The sequence below is a fragment of the Euprymna scolopes genome, chromosome 20 (assembly GCF_053919585.1).
Source record: "Euprymna scolopes isolate OS-2025 chromosome 20, ASM5391958v1, whole genome shotgun sequence".
Taxonomy (NCBI): Eukaryota; Metazoa; Mollusca; class Cephalopoda; order Sepiida; family Sepiolidae; genus Euprymna; species Euprymna scolopes.
Window position 1 is genome coordinate 7,270,281 of NC_136501.1, and position 19,648 is coordinate 7,289,928.

General features: G+C 35.9%; 1 protein-coding gene across 34 annotated transcripts in view; it reads left to right on the top strand.

Moving 5' to 3' along the window:
* Nucleotides 1-11: 11 nt before the first annotated feature.
* Nucleotides 12-19,648, top strand: part of LOC145241300 (neuron navigator 2-like) — a 1,908,016-nt gene continuing 1,888,379 nt past the window's right edge. For all 34 annotated transcript variants that reach the window (XM_080104060.1, XM_080104067.1, XM_080104051.1 and 31 more), the window contains exon 1: nucleotides 12-773. In XM_080104060.1, the coding sequence (XP_079960186.1) occupies nucleotides 711-773 (63 nt within the window). In that variant the 5' untranslated portion in view covers nucleotides 12-710. The remainder of the gene's footprint in view (nucleotides 774-19,648) is intronic.

The following is a 19,648-nucleotide window of genomic DNA, read 5'->3' on the forward strand; positions in this document are numbered from 1 at the left end:
TCTGCGGCTGTAGTTTCTCTTCATCTTTTCAAGAATCAGCAGCAGCACCACCACGACTGCTATCACTACGAACAACAAGCATCATCATCGTCATCATCATCATCGTCGTCGTCGTCACTGCTAAGTTAGCAACAAAAACCCTCGGGGTGATGCCAATAGACCCTTACGCCCAGTAGAACAAACTCCCACAAGCTCTATAGCATCAGTTTTAGTTTTCTTTTTCTTTTTCTTTCCGCCTCGGCATGTTTTTAATGCTGGGGAATGGTTTCGATTCAGTAGCAGACAGCCAGTTTAGCTTTAACTAGTTAGGTGTGATATTTCCCTCCCATGTGTCAAACGATGGGGACCGCTAACTACCGGGCTGGAATTAAACGGCTAAACTCCCCGAGATGCAGTTTGGAATAGCGGACAACTGATTGGCAAGAAATGTTCTGATGTAGTACCAAGGGTATAACAACTTGTATAGATTGACACAACATGTGCCTGCTGTTACGCCGACAGTCTGTGATCGTTTAATTGAAAACAACAAAAAAGGGCTTTATCATTTTGCTATATACCAACGAAAAAAAAGTACCTGTGTATATTCGCATGTGATACCGAGTGGAACATTATTTATTGTGGTTGCTATTATTTATCACCAATAGTATTTTTGTGCTGTTCTAAAACAGTAAAAAAATAAAATAAAAACTAAAAAAAAATAAATTACAAACATGGTTCTGGATTATATTGTCACCGTCTGGGAAACGGCCGAACCCGAGGTCTATGATTCTCAGGTAAGTCTTATATGAGCGTTAAACAACGTATTGTTTCTATTTGAATGTATATACAAATATTAGTACTTGTGCAGAACACGGGTCGTGCTGAAATAAAAGACTTATTATTTAGAAAACCAATCTTGACATGGGGGAGGGGAGGCCATTTTGTAACTATTCTGTACTTTCACCTAACAAATCAATCAATAAAAGATACCGTTAAAATTGAATTTAGCTTGAAAGTTCTGTACTTATTCAGAAAAGGTAGTATTTCCAAGTTAAATTCAAGTTTTACGGTATATTTCTTTTTATTAAATTGTTAGGTGAAAGTACAGAATAGTTACAAAACACTCTCCCTTGTCCACGTTAAGAATAGCTTTCTAAATAATAATTATTTCAACGCAATATCTTTTTTGCATAAGTACTGAAAATCCTTTATATATATATATATAAAATAGCACGGTCCGTATTCTGCGTAAAGTACCCAAATATTATCATACCATTACTCGGATGTTTCGAAATTAAATAGACCATTCAGTATTTTAACGTTGACAGTGTTTGGTCTTTATCGTATTTAAATGATCACCCAACCTAGGCTGCTGACCATATGTTAATAAAAGCCCAGTTAGTCGGACTGTTCACGAGACTAGATGTAAGAATTTGTTAATTTATCAGACTCTACGTAATCCTTTTTTTTTTTTCTTCTTCTTTTGTCGTCGTATTCCTTCTTTGCCGATCTATTTCAACTGAACGATAGCACAATTCCTATGGACACGTCGGCTTTCAAAGGAATATACAGATTTAATAAGTCCATAACAACAGCCAATGGTCCCTTTTTTAAAGACAGTGATAGTATTTAAATACTGTCAATTTATTATTAACCATTTTTATTGTTTTCTTAAAACCGTGAAAACGCAGTTTGTTATCGGCTTTCAAACGATGCATTCCAATATCGAAATGCTTCCTCGCGTCGCAATTGTACGGCAGCTTTATTTTGACTGTCAGTGTAATTGTCGTGCAATCCATTTTCTTTCGATTGCAAATACATTTTTAACACTATTCGGTTCTTTTCCTGAATTCAGCCTAATTTTAAAAAGAAAGTTCAAAATATTTGTAAGATGGAAGTCACTGAAGAACGAAAATGCCATATTCCAAAAATCACGTAAATTGATCAAGTAGTAATATATAACGGTATAACGGTATAAACACAACGATTTTTAGCGATTTTAATCGTAAATTGTAGCCATTACAAGGTTGATATTTGATCGCAGTAGTTCGAATTGAGTTGTCATCCTCTTATTTATTAAACATGGTGGATCAAAACACAACGTCTCGCTTTGTTATAACATTTAATTTCCTTTGTAACAATTTTTTTTTTAATAAACTTGATCCACTTTGCGTGATTTTTGGAATATGATATTTTCGTTCCGTAACGATTACGTACATTGAAAAGATTTTTCTGCCTTTTTGTTTTTTAAGTAGGTTGAAATCTGAACCTGCACCCACAGTTCTTATATAATGACCCGTTAACGAGGATATGTTTTTTTTTTTTTTACGTGTGTTTAACAACGTCTTTACTATTAAGAGTTTGACAATTTTGTTAAAACTTTGTTTATAGTTTAAAAACGAGTAAACAGTGAAACGGACATTATTGTTCAATTTTCATTTCGCTATGTGTGCTTTTTCTTTAACCGCGTGTGTAATTATGCCGTTGTGCAAATGCGTTTTATTATTTTTGTATTAAGAATTAGCACTTATCAAGACCCAAGGGTCACTCGAGGATAACGGTGACATTTATTGTTTATTAGTATTTTGTTTAATTTTAGATTTTTGAGCGATTATCTAGACTCCATTCTCCAATGATGACAGGCTTATGTTCGCCATCTTATTGTCGTTTTAACTTAGCAAATCGGCACTACTTATATTTCGAATTAAATAAACCCTTTAAATTAAGTTAAAACACAAAAACTTATCCATGTAGGTAGAAGAGTAACTTATTTTTATCTTTGCCCCCAACAGAGATTAGAACATTCCTGTAATTATCTGGTTCTTGTTAATTGCGGTTTAATGCTAGTTCTGCCCCGTTTTAGGGGATCCACCTTCTCAGGCATTATATTCTCTCTTTGAGAAGGGGTTAGGTTATTGTTGATCGCCTGAGTCGCCCTTATTTGGGAATGCCGACGCAACTGCCCAGGCACTTTTTGCAGGTCAGAGTACCTCTCCTCCGGGGCGCTGACTTCTCAATCCTACTTTCAGATCCTGGTGTCATAGTTCTTGCAATGGGAGAGAACTAAATCCCCCCCCCATGTTGCCTTTGGTAAAATTTATTTGTTATATATTTGTTTTTTGACAACTTTTTTTAAAATGGTTTTTTATCTATAGTAATAAAAGTTCAGGTTAATTAGTGTCAGGTGGGCGGTGAGACAACGCCGTGATGATTGCTAATAACGTAAGTTTGGCAGAATCCAATTATTTAAGAGGACAGAATTGTTCACATTGGATTTGAAAACAACAATGTTATAGTCAGCTAGGAAGCAACCCTGCTGTATTTTGTTCCACAGGCAGGAAATTCTAGGAAATAAACTTTGTTTAGGGAAGTTTCGTTTAGCTTTAGGCACACAGATGGAAAAAAAAATGAAAATTATTGGCAATTGTTGCAGCTTGACGAGTATTGTTTGTGAATGTTTTATGGGGGAGGGAACCATACATTGAAGCTCAGCCTCGCACCTGCTGTGAAAATAACGTTAGAGTAGAGAAACAGCGTTAACGTCTCTTCTATGAGAAAGAGGTAGGAAGGAGATGACGTTACCCACTAGATTACGAAACCGGTTTTGCATCCTGTCAAGTCAAAAGTGCTCTGAACAGCATCTCCCCGTATATGACAACAGTACTGCCTCTTAAGACGTTTAATCAAACTGTTAACAACTGCTAAATGAATGTTTGCCAATAATGTCCATGTCTCTATTAGCTATTCATTCACGAACTCATAGCACTTTTTTCTCTTAACTGGAGAATGGAAACGGAATAAAGTAGATTGTCAGCTGTCTTTTTCGACTTCTTTTTTCATAACTTCTATGCTGTTACTATAACTACATCACGGATGGCCATTTGGGGATACCAGTTGCTATCCGAGCGGCATTGCATGCTGATATAGCCAAGGCAATTCTGCAAAACCAACGAACGTACCAGACAGTCCTGGGTCGTTCGTTGTGATCTGCACTCATCAAACACTTAGCTGGCGATGACCGATAGGATTCAGAACCCAGAACCGTTTTCTCTATTTTACATTAAATACATAACTTTCGCAAATGCCAGTATTTTTCTTCTTCTTCATAAAAATTAAAAAAAAAAAAAGTTTAAATATTTAGATGCATCTGCGTTTTACACTCGTCCTTAGTTTTTTTTTTTTTTTTTTTTTTTTTTGGTGGGGGTATTTTTTTAAAACTCTTGCTCTCCCCCAAATAAGTCATATTGCTTCTTGGGCACACGAGGCTATTATTTATATGGACATAGACTGATGCATTTCTATATGTCTATATGGAACTATGCAAGGAGATTAGCGAGATGTTTGTTCACATTATATTTAAATTTCTGCATGTTAGTGCAGTCAAGGAAGCAGAAAACAAGGAGGGAATTCCAAAGTGTAGCATTCCAAGGGAAAAAGCGATTAGAGTTATAGGCATTCCAACATCTTGAATGTTTATAGTGAAGGAATAGGATTTTGCTGCTAGACAGGTTTGTCGGGGGGGGGTATCTACGTCGAGGGGGCTCAAGTGCAACTAGTTCAACAGAACACATTCCATTAAAGTACTTGTAAAACAAGCACAGGGATGTAACATTGTGACGTTAGGACAGAAGTTGGGAACTATTAGGTTGGGGACTCTCTTTTTGTTTTTTTGGGACACCGTCTAAGAGAGAGAGAGAGAGACTAGCGGTGGACGTACCAGCCCAGATATGGCAACAATACACCATGCATTGTTGAATGGTTGCTTTGTAGAGTTACAAGATACTTTCAGGTGTGAGTAATTTTCTAGCACGGTAGAGGAAGCCCACCTTCTTTGCAGCAGCCTTGGCAATGTCCTCAATGTATTTGTTTCAGTTCATGTTTCCTGTGAGTGTTATTGCTTCCATTTCTTTCGTGGCGATAGAAACGAATAAGCCGGATCTTTCGTTTGACAATAAAATGGTGTCGCTATTAAAGCAACTTTAACCATGTTCTTTAGTTGGACATTCCTTGGTCTGCTCAAAGAAAATAAAAGCTGAACCACTTTAGTTTAGACGTCTTTTAACTTTTAGATGAATATTATTGCATAAGTATTGTTTTATTATAAATATTATTCATTGTATAATAAAGAACAATGTGTAGTTGGATGTTTTATGGAAATCACTCTAGACAAGGCATGAAGCCACTTGATGCAAAGAGCCATAAAAAGTCAAAACATATCCAACGATGAATGTTAGCTGGATGGATTTCTATCCAGAAAACAGCAATTCTTCCTCCTTTGTCAGAAACATCGCTCATGGAATATGAGGGAGGACTAAAGGACAAAATAGTCGAAGCGAGAGTTACAAGGTTGCCGAAAGTAAACCCAAGGTTCACTTTTTACTCTCCACTGTTATATGGATAGATTCCGATCGAGAAAACAGCAATTCTTCCTCCTTTGTCAGAAACATCGTCCATCGAGCGTGAAGATCAAAGGACAAAATAAGGGAAGCAAAAGTTTAGCCATGTTCTTTAGTTGTTGAAAATAAACCAAAGTCTATTTTCTGCTCTCATCCATCTAGGCACGCAAAAAAAAAAAAAAAAAAAAAATCTGCCAAATGAAACCATTTGGAATGCTTAGGAGAAGAGAGAAAGCAAATAACAAGTCAGACACGACCCCCTGTTGTCTGGATAGAATTCGGAAAGAAATGCTTCAGTCTATGTCCATAATGAGATGTTTTCTTCCCGTCTTCTTTCTGTACCGATTTATACGTTTTTTTTTTGGGGGGGGGGGTTTAACGTTCATTTTTAAACTTTTTTTTTTTTTAATATAATTTCACCGCTTCAGACGTTGTTTATATGGCTGTGGATATTAATGTGAACATTGGCGAAGCATTTTTTTTTTTTTGTCATTTTTGACGCAGAGTGCACACTCGTACTGCATTATATTTTGTTATCCTTTTTTCTAGTTTTATCGGAAAGCAACTAAAACGAAATGCATTCAAGAAAGTTTTTATACCAAAAAGCAAATCTACTATATTTTAAAATATTATTTATATTTTACCATTTTCTGTCTGTTTATATGGGTATCTTTTATAAGAGCCCAAAAAAAGGGGGGGGATACACAGCAAATAAATGTTACCAAAGCAATGTAAGTTACCCTTTTCCCTGCTTGATTAGGTATTTTTGCATTTTAACTTATCTGAAACCGTTTATTTATTTTGAAACAAAAATAGTGTCACGTCTGTTGAAATAGAACGAAAAAATGTCGGTTTCGTTGAAGCCATTTGACCCCTCGATAACCACTCAAAAATCGAAAATTAAACAAAAGACTGGTAGAAAATTACATTGTCGCACGATTAGGGAGATTTATTGGATGTGTTTTTATCAATATTTTAATTTTTCCACATGACGGTACTTTTATTCTAAAGTAAATAAACGCTTTAAAATAATTAAGACACAAAAACATTGAGGTAAAAGAGTAACATATCTTGCCTTTGGTAACATTTATTTGTTGTATTAGGTTGGTGCAAAAACGATGTCGTTTTTATATATAAAGTTGAACGTCACAAAACATTATTTTTGCCCCTCCCCCGCTTTTTGTAGACTATTGAAAAAAAAGCACTCGTTTGTATTAATCCCTAAAAGTTTCTTTTATTCGGATTATTCTAACATCTGTTTTCATCTTGTTATATTAACAATGCTTCGGCCGATGTAACCCCCGACCTTTTTCAATTGCATCTTGGGAACATGTACAGAATTTCGACGATTATTCTCGTTCTATCAGCCATCATTGAGTAGGAATGTTACTTCATGTCATTCTTAGTTAAGTTCAAAAAAGGGTATGCCAAGAAGGTCGGAAATCACGTCGGTCGAAATATGAATACAATAACGAAGATGAGAACAGTAGTTTGAAGGTTACAAATTCTTGATCCTCATCTCAAAAAAAAAAAAAAATTCTGGACATGATAAATAGTTCCGATTGTTTGGGTTCTTTCTTAAAAAGAAATCTCGGAGTCTTGAATAAAAATTTAATGTGAAACGGTTCGCAAGATTGTCTCTTAAGATATTATCCAATTATATATTCGAACTTTCTCTTTTTAATGTCTGTAAACACGTGATTCTCGTTTACCAACATCTGTTCCATGTATCGGAATGCCTTTGCTTCCTTTTGTTATATTTTGTTATCTTTCTGTCTGTCTGTCTGTCTGTCTGTCTGTCTGTCTGTGTGTGTGTCTGTGTGTGTGTGTATGTGTGTGTATGTGAGAGAGAGAGGGAGAGAGAGAGAGAGAGAGAGACCATTATTGTTCTGTCTGAATAAAGAAGTATGTCCTTTCGCAGAATACGGAACGTGCTGAAATAATAACGTTATTATTTAGAAACCCATTTTAAACATGGGAAGAGGAAGGCGTTTTGTAACAATTCTGTACTTTCATCTAACAATTTCATAGACAAAAGATACTGTAAAAATTGAATTTCACTTGAAAATCCTATCTAACAAAATAGCACGATCCGAAATCCGAAGTGCCCTTTTTTTCTTACGTCATTATCCTTTTAGTGTGTGTGTGTGTGTGTGTGTGTGTGTGTGTGTGTGTGTGAATATATCCATATCCAAATCCAGATAAAGGATAAACTGCCAGTATTGTATTTTTTTTATTTTTATTTTTTTTTTTTTTGCATGCGAATTTCCTTTCCGGAGTAAAAGCACGTTCACCAGAACACGCTTCCTTCATTGACGATCCATACTGTTTGTATATTTAATGATATTGCTGATATATTATAGTTTGTATGCTTGCGCAGCGACTATGGATTTTGACCCCCCCCCCCCCAATCAACAGAGATTAGACCATTTCTGTCTGTTGATTTTGCGATAGTTAAGTTTTGTGCAGTTCTAGGAGGTCCACCCTCCCAGGCTTTGCCTTCTCTCTTTGAGAAGGGGTTAGGTTATTGCTATTCACCTGAGGCGCCCTGGCCGAGGAATGCCGACAGGGCGGCTCAGACACTTTTTGCGGGTCAGAGTGCCCCTTCTCGGGGTCGCTGGCTTCTCAATCCCACTTTCCGATTCGGGTGTCAAAGTTCTTGCAGTGGGAAAAAGACTAAATAACGAATTCAGACAACTGTTCTCATCTCATTTTAGGATAATATTCTCACAACATTTTGGCCGATCTAATCTCCGATCTTCTTCAGGCGCGTCTTGTCGGACTCAGGAATCTGTACGAAAGTTTGGACGGGACCCTTTTATTTAATACAAACATTCACGAGTTCAACAATACGTACCTGAAGAAGTTCGGAGGTTATATCGGCTGAAGCGTTTGAGAACAATCCAGAATCTCAATCGCCATCTCAAAATTTCCAAAACCTGACACATTACAAGTTGTGAATTTTGATTACATGTGCACCTCGTTATAATGTAATGATCATATTTTGGTTCTTTTCTAGAACGGTGATTCAAGATTTTGTGTGTTTGTGTCAATGTGTTTCTCGCCAAAACGTAACTTTAATGCTGAATTAATTTTTTGTTTACTACCAGTTGAATATTTATTTCAATAAGAATTAAAAGAAAGATATTTTTTTTAAAATCCTATTTTAAAGAAAATCTAGATATGACTTTTTTTAAAAACTTTTTTTTCGATGTCATCCACTTGACAACGCCGGAAAAATGTTGCTAATTCTCGATTCTATAATAAAAAATCAGCATGTATCAGCATTTGTATATTTGCATATGAATATATGTACTTTCCTCCCCTTGAATCTTTCTGTCGACATTGCTTACCTGAACCCTTGGCGTAATGGATAAAGTATTTGGTAAAATTCACTTGTAAAATTTAATGTAATCTCCGACCTTCTTCAGATCTATCGAACTCGAGTATATAACATGTGATATATAATGCTAAGCAGTAAGATTATACATCTAAAAACCAAATAGGCTTAGGCATGGCAAAATTCATACTAGAATTGCTCGCAAGCTCCCGTGGCGTAGTGGATAGAGTCCTTGGTAAAATTTGTAAAGTTATACTATTCTGGAGATTGAAGATACAGTCTTCGGTGCAAGCAATCCTCAAAGTACAATTGCGAATTACTTAGAACTTCTATGGCTGAGGGAACAAGAGCATGCTACCTCCGTGAATTTCCGTTTTAAATTCTGTTCACATTCCCGAGTTTGATAGAAAGATTCCCAAATTCAACAAGTTCAGAAGAAAGTTAGCGGTTACATCGACCAAAACTTTGTGAAAATTAGACTCAAGATGAGAACTGTAGTCTGAAGAATCCAAATAATCCTCATCTCAAAAATTCAGCAACATGTGTTTCTTGATATTGAACACTGTAACAATAAGTTGCCGATATCTACCCGTCGCCGACAGAAGCAATGAAATGATGAAAATTCCAGACTTCAGTAGACCACACACTGCTTTGATTGAATATGCATATGAAATTAAGCACTCGATTTAATTAGAAATTTCACACCTCCAAGACAAGCGGCGAGTACTTGAAAGCAGTCCTTGTTGCTGTCGTTTACACGAAGACGATTGTTGTTGTTGTTGTTGTTGTTTTGGGTTTTTTTTTGCAATTTTTACTTGCTTTTTTGTTGCAAAAGTATATCTTTTGAGAATTGTGTAACTTAATATATTTTTAATTATAATAACGTTACACGCGCTTGCACACACGCACACACGCACACACACACGTATGAGTAAATTAAATCTTTTTTTTCCTTTTTTTTTTTTTGCACTAATATCTTTCTTCATACGAAATCAATATTTGATTCTGTTTCGTCAACATGTTGGTCAGAATAATGGTAATTCTTTTGAGAAAATACTTTTACCGGATCAGATCGATCGATGGTCATTTATTATTATTATTATTATTATTTTATTTTTTTATTTATTTTTTTTTTTTTTTATTTTTTAGTTTGAAACACTTGTTCATCTAGCCACACTGAAGAGCAATGATACTATGAAACAGGTTGTTTGTAGATGACATATTTAGAAATATATTTCTGATGAAGTTTCGGTTTTTGTCGAAACATGCTAACTGAAATTAAATCCACATTTGATCTGGTGTCTAACATTCAGGAAAAGAGGCATGCATATATATATATATATATATATATATATATATATATATATATATATATATATATATAGTGTGTGTGTGTGTGTGTGAGGACACTTCTTAACCTATATACTCAACTAAATTTTAATTTCCATTCTTGAAATTTGGTATATAGGATATTCAGATATGTGAAAAAGGGGCTGCTAAGGGGTCAAAATTTAATAATTGGTACCTGGGGGGGTCATCGGATTTTTATCTGTCTTTCAACTGTTTCACGACAGCACATGTGCAAATTGTTTGCATGACAGCTTTCTTATGTTAAAAATAAGTAGGTTCGAAAACACTGTATAAAGATTGTGGCAAGCTGGCCTAATGGTTATCGTACTAGATTCACTGTCTTTAAGCGTTGGCTTCGATCTCAGCTCGAGTATTCATTTTTTTCTTTTTTACTTGTTGAGCTGTTTAGAAAAACACAATATTCGAATGCACATGTTTCAGTTTTTATCGTTCTTTTTTTTGTTTTTTTTTACTTCATTTTGTTCACTTCATTTTTATTTTTAAGGAATTTAACGTTACGTTTAATACCGGGCAACACAGGGTACATCTGGTAGTATATATATATATATATATATATATATATATATATATATATATATATATAATAAATTCCACAGCCAAACAACGTGGCAGCCCACAAGAGCCATGACAATCAACAAACCGAAAGTCCAAGACTCGAGTTTCGCCTTCATTTGGGCTCATCAGTTAGACACATCTGAACTTAGGGTTCGAAACCCGAGCCTCTTGCATGTTGGTAGAGTACTTGCCTCGCATGCAAGAGGCTCGGGTTTCGAACCCTGAGTTCGGATGTGTCTAACTGATGAGCCCAAATAAGGGCGAAACTCGAGTCTTGGACTTCCGGTTTGTTGATTATCATGGCTCTTGTGGGCTACAACGTTGTTTGGCTGTGGAATTTATTATATATAATCTCTTCCATTCTGAATATATATATATGTGTCTGTGTGTGTGTGGTTGTGTGTGTGTACTGCATTTATCCTACATATATATGTGTGCAGTTGTGCGAGGAACTAATTGCCAAACAATACTTGAATGAATACCTGTTTTCACACTTTAGAATTCGTGTGAATCGATTTCTTCCTACCCCGCCAAAACTAGGCGCCAGGTCATAAAGTAATTATCGATGTTGGAAAATTAAATTATGCAGCCATCTTCAATTTATCTGGCTGAGGCTGTTCACAACCAATTTGCCCAAATATGCTCAGCAAAGGCATGAACTTTTCCTGCACTTTTCTTTTCCAACACCAGACATCTGAACGAGAATCTGTTATGTCAGGCAAAAAAAAATCCCCCACCCCTCCAATAACTGTCCTGTGGGTTTGAACCAAGAATATGTCAACTGTATCTTATGCAGAATGTAAGACTATGCCAAACAGTCATGACCTATTTTTTTAAGCATACACACGAGTCATATAATATGAATCATTTATAACTAGCATAAAAATCTGGTATTGGTATAAAGATACTGACAAGACTGCTGCAAAGAAGGTGGGCTCTCTCTAATAGGCTAGAAAACCTTTCACACCTGCCAGTATTCTATATCTAATATCAATATGTCTATAAAAGTGGAAATGTGTGTGTGTGTGTGCGTGTGAGGACAACTCTCAACCTATATACTCAACGAATTCTTCATCTACAGACTTGAAATTTGATATATAAGATATTCAGACATGTTGGAATTTATTTTTGGAGAAAAAAAGGGCTGCTAAGGGGTCAAAATTGAAAAATTGGTGCATGAGTGTAATCGGATTTTTATCTGTTTTACAACTGTTTCATGAATGTGCATGCGTGAATCGTTCACATCACAGATTTCTTAAGTTAAGAATAAGTAGTTTTGCAAGCACTTTTATATTCATGTCAAGCTTACCTAATGGTTATCGTACTTGATTCACTGTCTTTAAGTTTTGTTTTCGATCTCAACTCAAGTTTTTTTTTTACTTACAAAAAGTAAACCGTTTAGAAAAAGTATAATACTTGCATGCCCGTCTCAGTTTCTTTCCGTTTTTTTTTTTTTTTACTTCATTTTTTTTAAAAAAAGAAATTTAACGTTACGTTTAATACCAGCCAATGCCAGGTACATCTGCTAGTATATCTATAAAGCAACTCTTGGTCCATGATGCACCGACTACTCATCTCTCCCTCTTTAACAGTTCTCTAACCTAATAGGTCCTGCATTGTCTACCAAGTTCTAACCCCGGTCCTATCGCTGCAATGTTATATCCCTGCGCTTGTTTTAGAAGTATTTTCACGGAATGTGTTCCAATAAACTTACTGCATTTGTGCACCCCTAAATCTAGCAGCAAAATCCCACCCCCATCACTGTAGTGATGCCCCATATATCAGAAAACGTCATACTCCAATAGCTTCTTTCCTCAGGCAACTTACCCTCGGAATTCCCTCACCCGGCTCTCTGTTTCCCTGACTACCAAAATTTAAATCTAACGGATTAATGTTCATGGGGAACATGAGTTGGAACAGATACATTGAGAGCATTGCCAAGGCTGCTGCAAAGAAGGTGGGCTCTCTCTACCGTGCTAGAAAGTTACTTACGCCTGAGAGTATCTTGTAATTCTACAAGGCCACCACTCACTCATGTATGGAGTATTGTTGTCACATTTGGGCTGGTGCATCTGCTACTAGTTTCTCTCTCTTAGATATTGCTCAAAAGGAGAGTCACCAACCTGATAGGTCCCGCGCTGTCAGCTAGGCTTCAACCACTGTCCCATCGACGAAATGTTGCATCTCTCTGCCTGTTTTACAAGTATTTTAATGGTAGGTGTTTTACAAGTATTTTAATGGTAGGTGTTTCACAAGTATTTTAATGGTAGGTGTTTTACAAGTATTTTAATGGTAGGTGTTTTACAAGTATTTTAATGGTAGGTGTTTTACAAATATTTTAATGGTAGGTGTTTCATAAGTATTTTAATGGTAGGTGTTTCACAAGTATTTTAATGGTAGGTGTTTTACAAGTATTTTAATGGTAGGTGTTTTACACGTATTTTAATGGTAGATGTTTTACACGTATTTTAATGGTAGATGTTTTACACGTATTTTAATGGTAGGTGTTTTACAAGTATTTTAATGGTAGGTGTTTTACAAGTATTTTAATGGTAGGTGTTTTACAAGTATTTTAATAGTAGGTGTTTTACAAGTATTTTAATGGTAGGTGTTTTACAAGTATTTTAATGGTAGGTGTTTTACAAGTATTTTAATGGTAGGTGTTTTACAAGTATTTTAATGGTAGGTGTTTCACAAGTATTTTAATGGTAGGTGTTTCACAAGTATTTTAATGGTAGGTGTTTCACAAGTATTTTAATGGTAGGTGTTTCGACGAACTACAAGCCCTTGTATCTCCTTGACATAAATACCCCTGACAAACCCGACAAGCAGCAAAATCTCGCCCCTACACAACAGAAATACCCAGATGTAAGAAAGCCTTCTACTCTAATAGTTTCTTCCCTAGGACTGCTAGATTTTGGAATTCCCTACCAGGTTCCTGCTTTCCTGACTGTACTGACATGCAGAAGTTCAAGTGTAATGTGAACAGACATCTTGCTGCTGAACTCCCTACATAGTATCCCTGCAAATTATGTCCTGGATAGTAGCCCCCTACATCAAAGTGTCATTGTGCTTTGTCTGGGGTGAAAATGCAATAAAAAAAAAAAGAAAAAAACAAACATCTAGCTATACAACTCCAACTTGGGCTGCCTCCCTTTAGATCTGGCCCCTAATAATAAGTACTAAGTATACAACGATATAGTGCCTCTGTCTTAGGATACAATTGAAAAGAAAGCTCTATAGCAAGATCAAACAGAATTTGGGTAAAATTTTATGAGGAATCCTGTTTGGATTAGGCCATCGTATGATGCTATTGCATTCTTGCTGGGCATCTGTAAATCGTAAAACAACGTTTCACCTTATTCATAACAAAGCCCTACACCCAACGCCTATAATAACTAACACTCTCTAGTTAGTAATATCTGTTACACATGTTGTCAGCCTTGACAAGGGCTTGCTATTATTATCCACATCATAACTAGATGAATCTGGTTAGCGATGTTTATAGAAGTAGCAATAAGCAATTGTCACTGACTAAAGTTCTGCTTCCTCGTATGAGATTACTGAAAAGAAAAAAAAAGGTGTGAAAATCTGTCTACGTCAGTACGTAGCATCCTATGTGATATCTTTCGCTCTCTCTATTCCGATACCCCTCCTCTCTCTTTCTCTCTCGTTTTTCTATTTCAGTCTATACTATTCTCTCTCTCTCTCTCTCTCTCTCTCTCTCTCTCTCTCTCTCTCTCTCACACACACACGAACACAGTTTGCTTATCTCGTTCTGTTCCTATCTATCCATGCAATTTAATGTAATATTTTGTTGTATTTATCTTTTTGTAAGCAGTTATTTCTTTCTATTTCTTCATCCAATCTGTATATATTTTTCTTTATTTATTTGATATTTATCGATTGAGTATTTATATGTATGCATCTCTCTCTCTTTCATCTATAATATAAATCTCACCTGTCTGTTTAAATGTATGTATGTATGTATGTATGTATGTATGTATGGCGAATGGGTCAACGGCCTACTAGCACCGTGTATATTTGTGTGTGTGTATATGTGTATTGGGGTGGAGAGGGCTCCTGTAAGCCGTAGTGAAGGCAACCTTTCTAGGAGAAGCAAATCTCTGATTTAAAAAACCATAAAGCGGAAGACCAGTACCCAAATTAAGCTGGTCTGCAGTTTAATTTGTTGCTGGCTATCTTGCTCTTGCTTGTTGCTGGGTCTCAACATTTTGAACCGAGAGAGAGACTTAGCTGTCGTACAAAACTAAGACTCTGTAACATCATCTTTGTATAGATACTCCCTCAGGCATTTGGGCTCATGGATTTTAAATGTCTGAAGGAGTGGCACTCGTCTGACAAGACATTGCAATCATCATCATCATCATCATCATGTATGTATGTATGTATGTATGTATGTATGTAAGAGAGACTTAGCTGTCGTACAAAGCTAAGACTCTGTAACATCATCTGTGTATAGATATCCCCTCGTGCATTTGTCTATTAAAATGGTCCTGTGGCGATGGAAGTCATTTTCGGGCTCATGAACTCTAAGTGTCTGAGGAAATGGCACTCGTCTGACAAGACGTTGCAATCATCATCATGTATGTATGTATGTATGTATGTATGTGTGCCTAAATCTTTCGACAGAGGCGACGGATTTTCACGAGATTGGTATCATTTTGAAGCACGAACCTTCGAACGACAAATATCGAAAAATTGGCCAAAAACAATCACTCCTTCACCCTTAACTGGGCACTTTTCTACAGGGAGAGATCGCTTTTTTCGCCGAAATTTTCGAAAGTCATCCTCTCTTTTCGATTGTCTAGCCTTAATTTAAACCTACGTCACTTTCGGTTTGACGATGGGCGCAACAGAAAAGACGTCATGTTTTTTTTTCACATTCTTTTCCACCTTCGCGGTACAGGTTTGAGCCTGCCTGCCTACTATCACTCTTTTTTCTCAATACACACCTCCAAACGCCGGGTAATGGCAGGCACCCAGGTTAGTGTGTGTGTGTGTGTGTGTGTGTGTGTGTATATATATATATATATATATATATATATATATATATATATATGTATATATATATATATATAATGAGTGGGTGTGCTGGTACGATGAATCCGAACATTTTGGGGAATCATAGTTAGAAAATTTGTGCTTATATTCCGATACCAAAAACGATTCTTTTAATTGTCTTCTTTAATGTGATTTTGTTTAAAACAAAATCTTCCATTGGCCATTAGTAATGTTTAAATGATGAATATTTATTGATTTTAAACAGTAAAACCAAAATCTATAGATCACCCCCCTCCTCTCCACGAGTATATTTTTACGTTTGAGAAAATATCTGCGCATTTAACATGTGTTTTTACGGTAATCGAGAAAAATAACAATTCTATAGTTAAATATTTTTAGATTTAGAAAACATCAGAATCGGAAATTTAGTACGGAATCAGAAATTGTCTTGGAATCGAGTAAAATATTGGAACCGTCTCATCACTAATATATTTATATGCATATATATGTATGTGGGTATATGTATATATATACAGGGTGTCCTAAAAGAAGCTGACGGATTTGAAATTTAAATTCAACTGAAAGTACCTCTCTACAATAAATATCGACTCCTTGATGGTATAATGACTCATGATGACTTAAGTAGAGTTAAACTAGATGTTCTGAAATCTTTTCCCGCTAGTTTAATGCTTCCATTGTTCTATCTTATATTTGATCAATTTAGTTTCTTTTGGGACACACTGTGTGTGTGTGTGTGTGTGTGTGTGTGTGTGTGTGTGTGTGTGTGTGTGTGTGTGTTCGCATTTTGTTTCATTTTCCTTCAGTCGAAATTTTCAAGAGACCTCGTACCTAAGACTAACACCTGTACCTTGAAATACAAAAATATTCAAATATTCCATGAATTTCTACTTTCAAACACGGAGTTAGTAAAAAAAGTTGGCCACATAATTTTCCTATCCTTATTTGGCCATTTAAATACATTAAATTATATATCTTTCTTGTGGTCTCTTGGTCTGATTAGATTCTAGGACAAGAATTCATCTAGTCTGGTGGAGTAACCAACTTCGTGCTGTTACTTGAGTTAACGTCACTTGGAGGAGGTGCACCATTTCTTGTAAAAAACAGTGTGTGCAAACTATACTGAGATCTTATTTGGTCTGTGAATACGAAATGTGATTTTGAATATTTGGTGAGGGTTTACTTGCAGGGAAAAGTATCCTCGTGCCAGGTTGTTCTGACAAACCCATGTACAGAGAAACCTTAGACACTCAGGGACAATGTCTAGTAAGCATTCAAGTTCTATTCTATAGGCATTCAAGTTGTATCCGGTAGGTATATATGTGTGTCTATATATACGTGTATCTATGCTTGTATGTATATGTATGAGTATATGTGTATATATGTGTGTCTGTATGTGTATATATAAATATATGTGTACATATATGCATATTAAATGTACATATATGTGTGTGTGCGCATATATATATATATATATATATATATATATATATATATAGAGAGAGAGAGAGAGAGAGAGAGGGGGAGAAATCGCCTTTGATTATTGTGAAACTTATCTGGAATTTTTTTTTGATGTTATGAAGTTTTCGTCTGATAATTGTCTGCAAAGATGGGGATAATCATGGCACAACTTGAATTTTGTTCAAGTATTGCGCTGAATGTTCTCCAGAAAAATGTGTAAAATGTTTTTGCTCCGAAATTGACATTCGATCACACTATGAAATAACTCCGATCTATCAGTTCATATATATCAGGACATTTTTGTAGTTTAAACTTTGATCTGAGTTTTTGATAAACTTTTAATTTGAGCTTATGCATCTGGCAGCCATTTCATCTATTTGTTCATCTTCATGAATTACTTCTATTCGTTTGTTTATTTTATAATCTAAATCAGTTTCTCCATACCAATTTATCTATCTCGCTCTCTTCCCCGATCTCTCTGCCTCTCTCTCTCTCTCTCTCTCTCTCTCTCTCTCTCTCTCTCTAAACGTCTCTGCTTACCTTGTTCTCTCTCTCTCCAGACCTCTTTGCTCACCTTGCTGTCTCTCTTATTACGTTTCTTAATTTTGAAGACGATGATTAATTATTCATATAATTTGGGTTCGTTGGACTATTCTTCTCATGCTTGAATGTTTTGGGTTTTTTTTTTTTTTTCAAATCGATCCGGTCGGAGTAACGCCCGACCTTTTTCACGTGTATCTTGTTGAACTCAAGAATTCTCACGGCATTTCAAACTGAACTCTGTATTTGATCCACGAGTGTAGCATGCTCTCGTTCCTTCTACCATGACTGGGTAGAAGTTCTAGTTAAGTCATCTATGGATTTTGAGTGTCGCCTGCACTGAGGATTAAACCTTCAACCTCCAGAAGAGTATAATTTTACAACTGAATTGTTCTAAGTGCGTTATCTACTACACCATGGTCTCTCTCTCTCTCTCTCTCTCTCTCTCTCTCTCTCTCTCTCTCTCTCTCTCTCTCTCTGTGTATATATATATATATCCCTCTCTCGCTTTCCCTCTCTTTCTTTCCCTCTCTTTTTCTCTCTCTCCCTCTCTCTTTCCCGCTCTTTCTCTCTCTCTCTCTCCCCCTCTCTCTCTCTTTCCATCCATCTATCCATCCATCCATCCATCACTATCCCCAATTAAAGTCTCATCCTGTCTTTTATTCTCATCACATCTATGTTCCATTCAGAATATGCCTCCCGAAAAAGTTTTCAAATCTTTGTAATGTCGATATGTTCCCGCTTTCATTTATCGTGCCAACTACATTTCTTCGTTCTTTAAACAACGTTTCGCAAATAAAAACCAATCGATCTTGAAGCCTGCCAATAAATTGACAAACACTTGTCTATCGATTCATTTCGAATTGTTTTCGTCTTTTCTCTAATCAGCCCAGGTGATTGTTTACACGGCGAACAAATCCATATACGAGTCACGTGGCTGCAATAGTTTTCGCACCTGAAAGCTTTGAAGGATGCAAGGAATTTGATGAATTCGGCAGCAATTTTTGCTTTTTACTTCTCCGTTGTCATTCGATTTGAATAAAACAATTGATAATTGAAATAGAAAACACAATCATGAAATCTCTACAATTATATAAAAGGAACTTTGTGTGTCTGTATGTCTGTGAGTTCGCTCCCTATGGACTCGAAAACGTCTGAGTCGATTTTTATGAAATTTCACTTTATATGGCTGGCATAGTTCTTAGATAGGTTTTGTGTCAGAATGTCTTCAGTAAGTATCGATAATTGAAATAATCCAAGGAAAAGAGGAACAGGCGATTTTGACAAAAGTTAACATCTTACACAGCCTAACAGGTTCTTTGATATGACAGGGGCGCGTTTGAAATGAATATTTCTGCTTAAAGCACAATTTCACAATGGTACTTGACTTTTTCATTTTAAACTTAAATTGAAGGCATTATCACCGCACAAGCAGTAATGCCATGCATATAAAATCAACAGTAGGTTCTTTGATATGACAAAGGCGCGGTCGAAATAATTTTTTGAAGCATGATACTTAACTTTTGCATTTTAAACTTTAATTCAACCAATTATATATAAAAAAATAATTTTATAATTCAACAGTAGGCTCTCTACAGTGCAATGTAAACTACAATATATTGTGAACGTAGTCACTGCGAGAAGCATGTGAAGCTTCCTCCAGGTGAATCGTGATAGGTTCCCCAGTTAGAACAGGCAATCAATCGATTTGATTGAAAGATGGGCTATTTCAACGATTTCGACGACAATAGAAAATATGGGAGTATTAAACATTTACTGATCATCATTTAATTCCGGGCAACGTTGGGTCACTCTGCTAGGTACATATATAATAGATAGTTACCAGTATCAATAAGTAGCGATCCATAATGATAAGTAATAAGATTGTATATCTGAAGAACAAGAATAAGTTTAAGGCTCCCAAAATTCGAACAAAATGGTCTGCTACGGATGAAATCCAGTT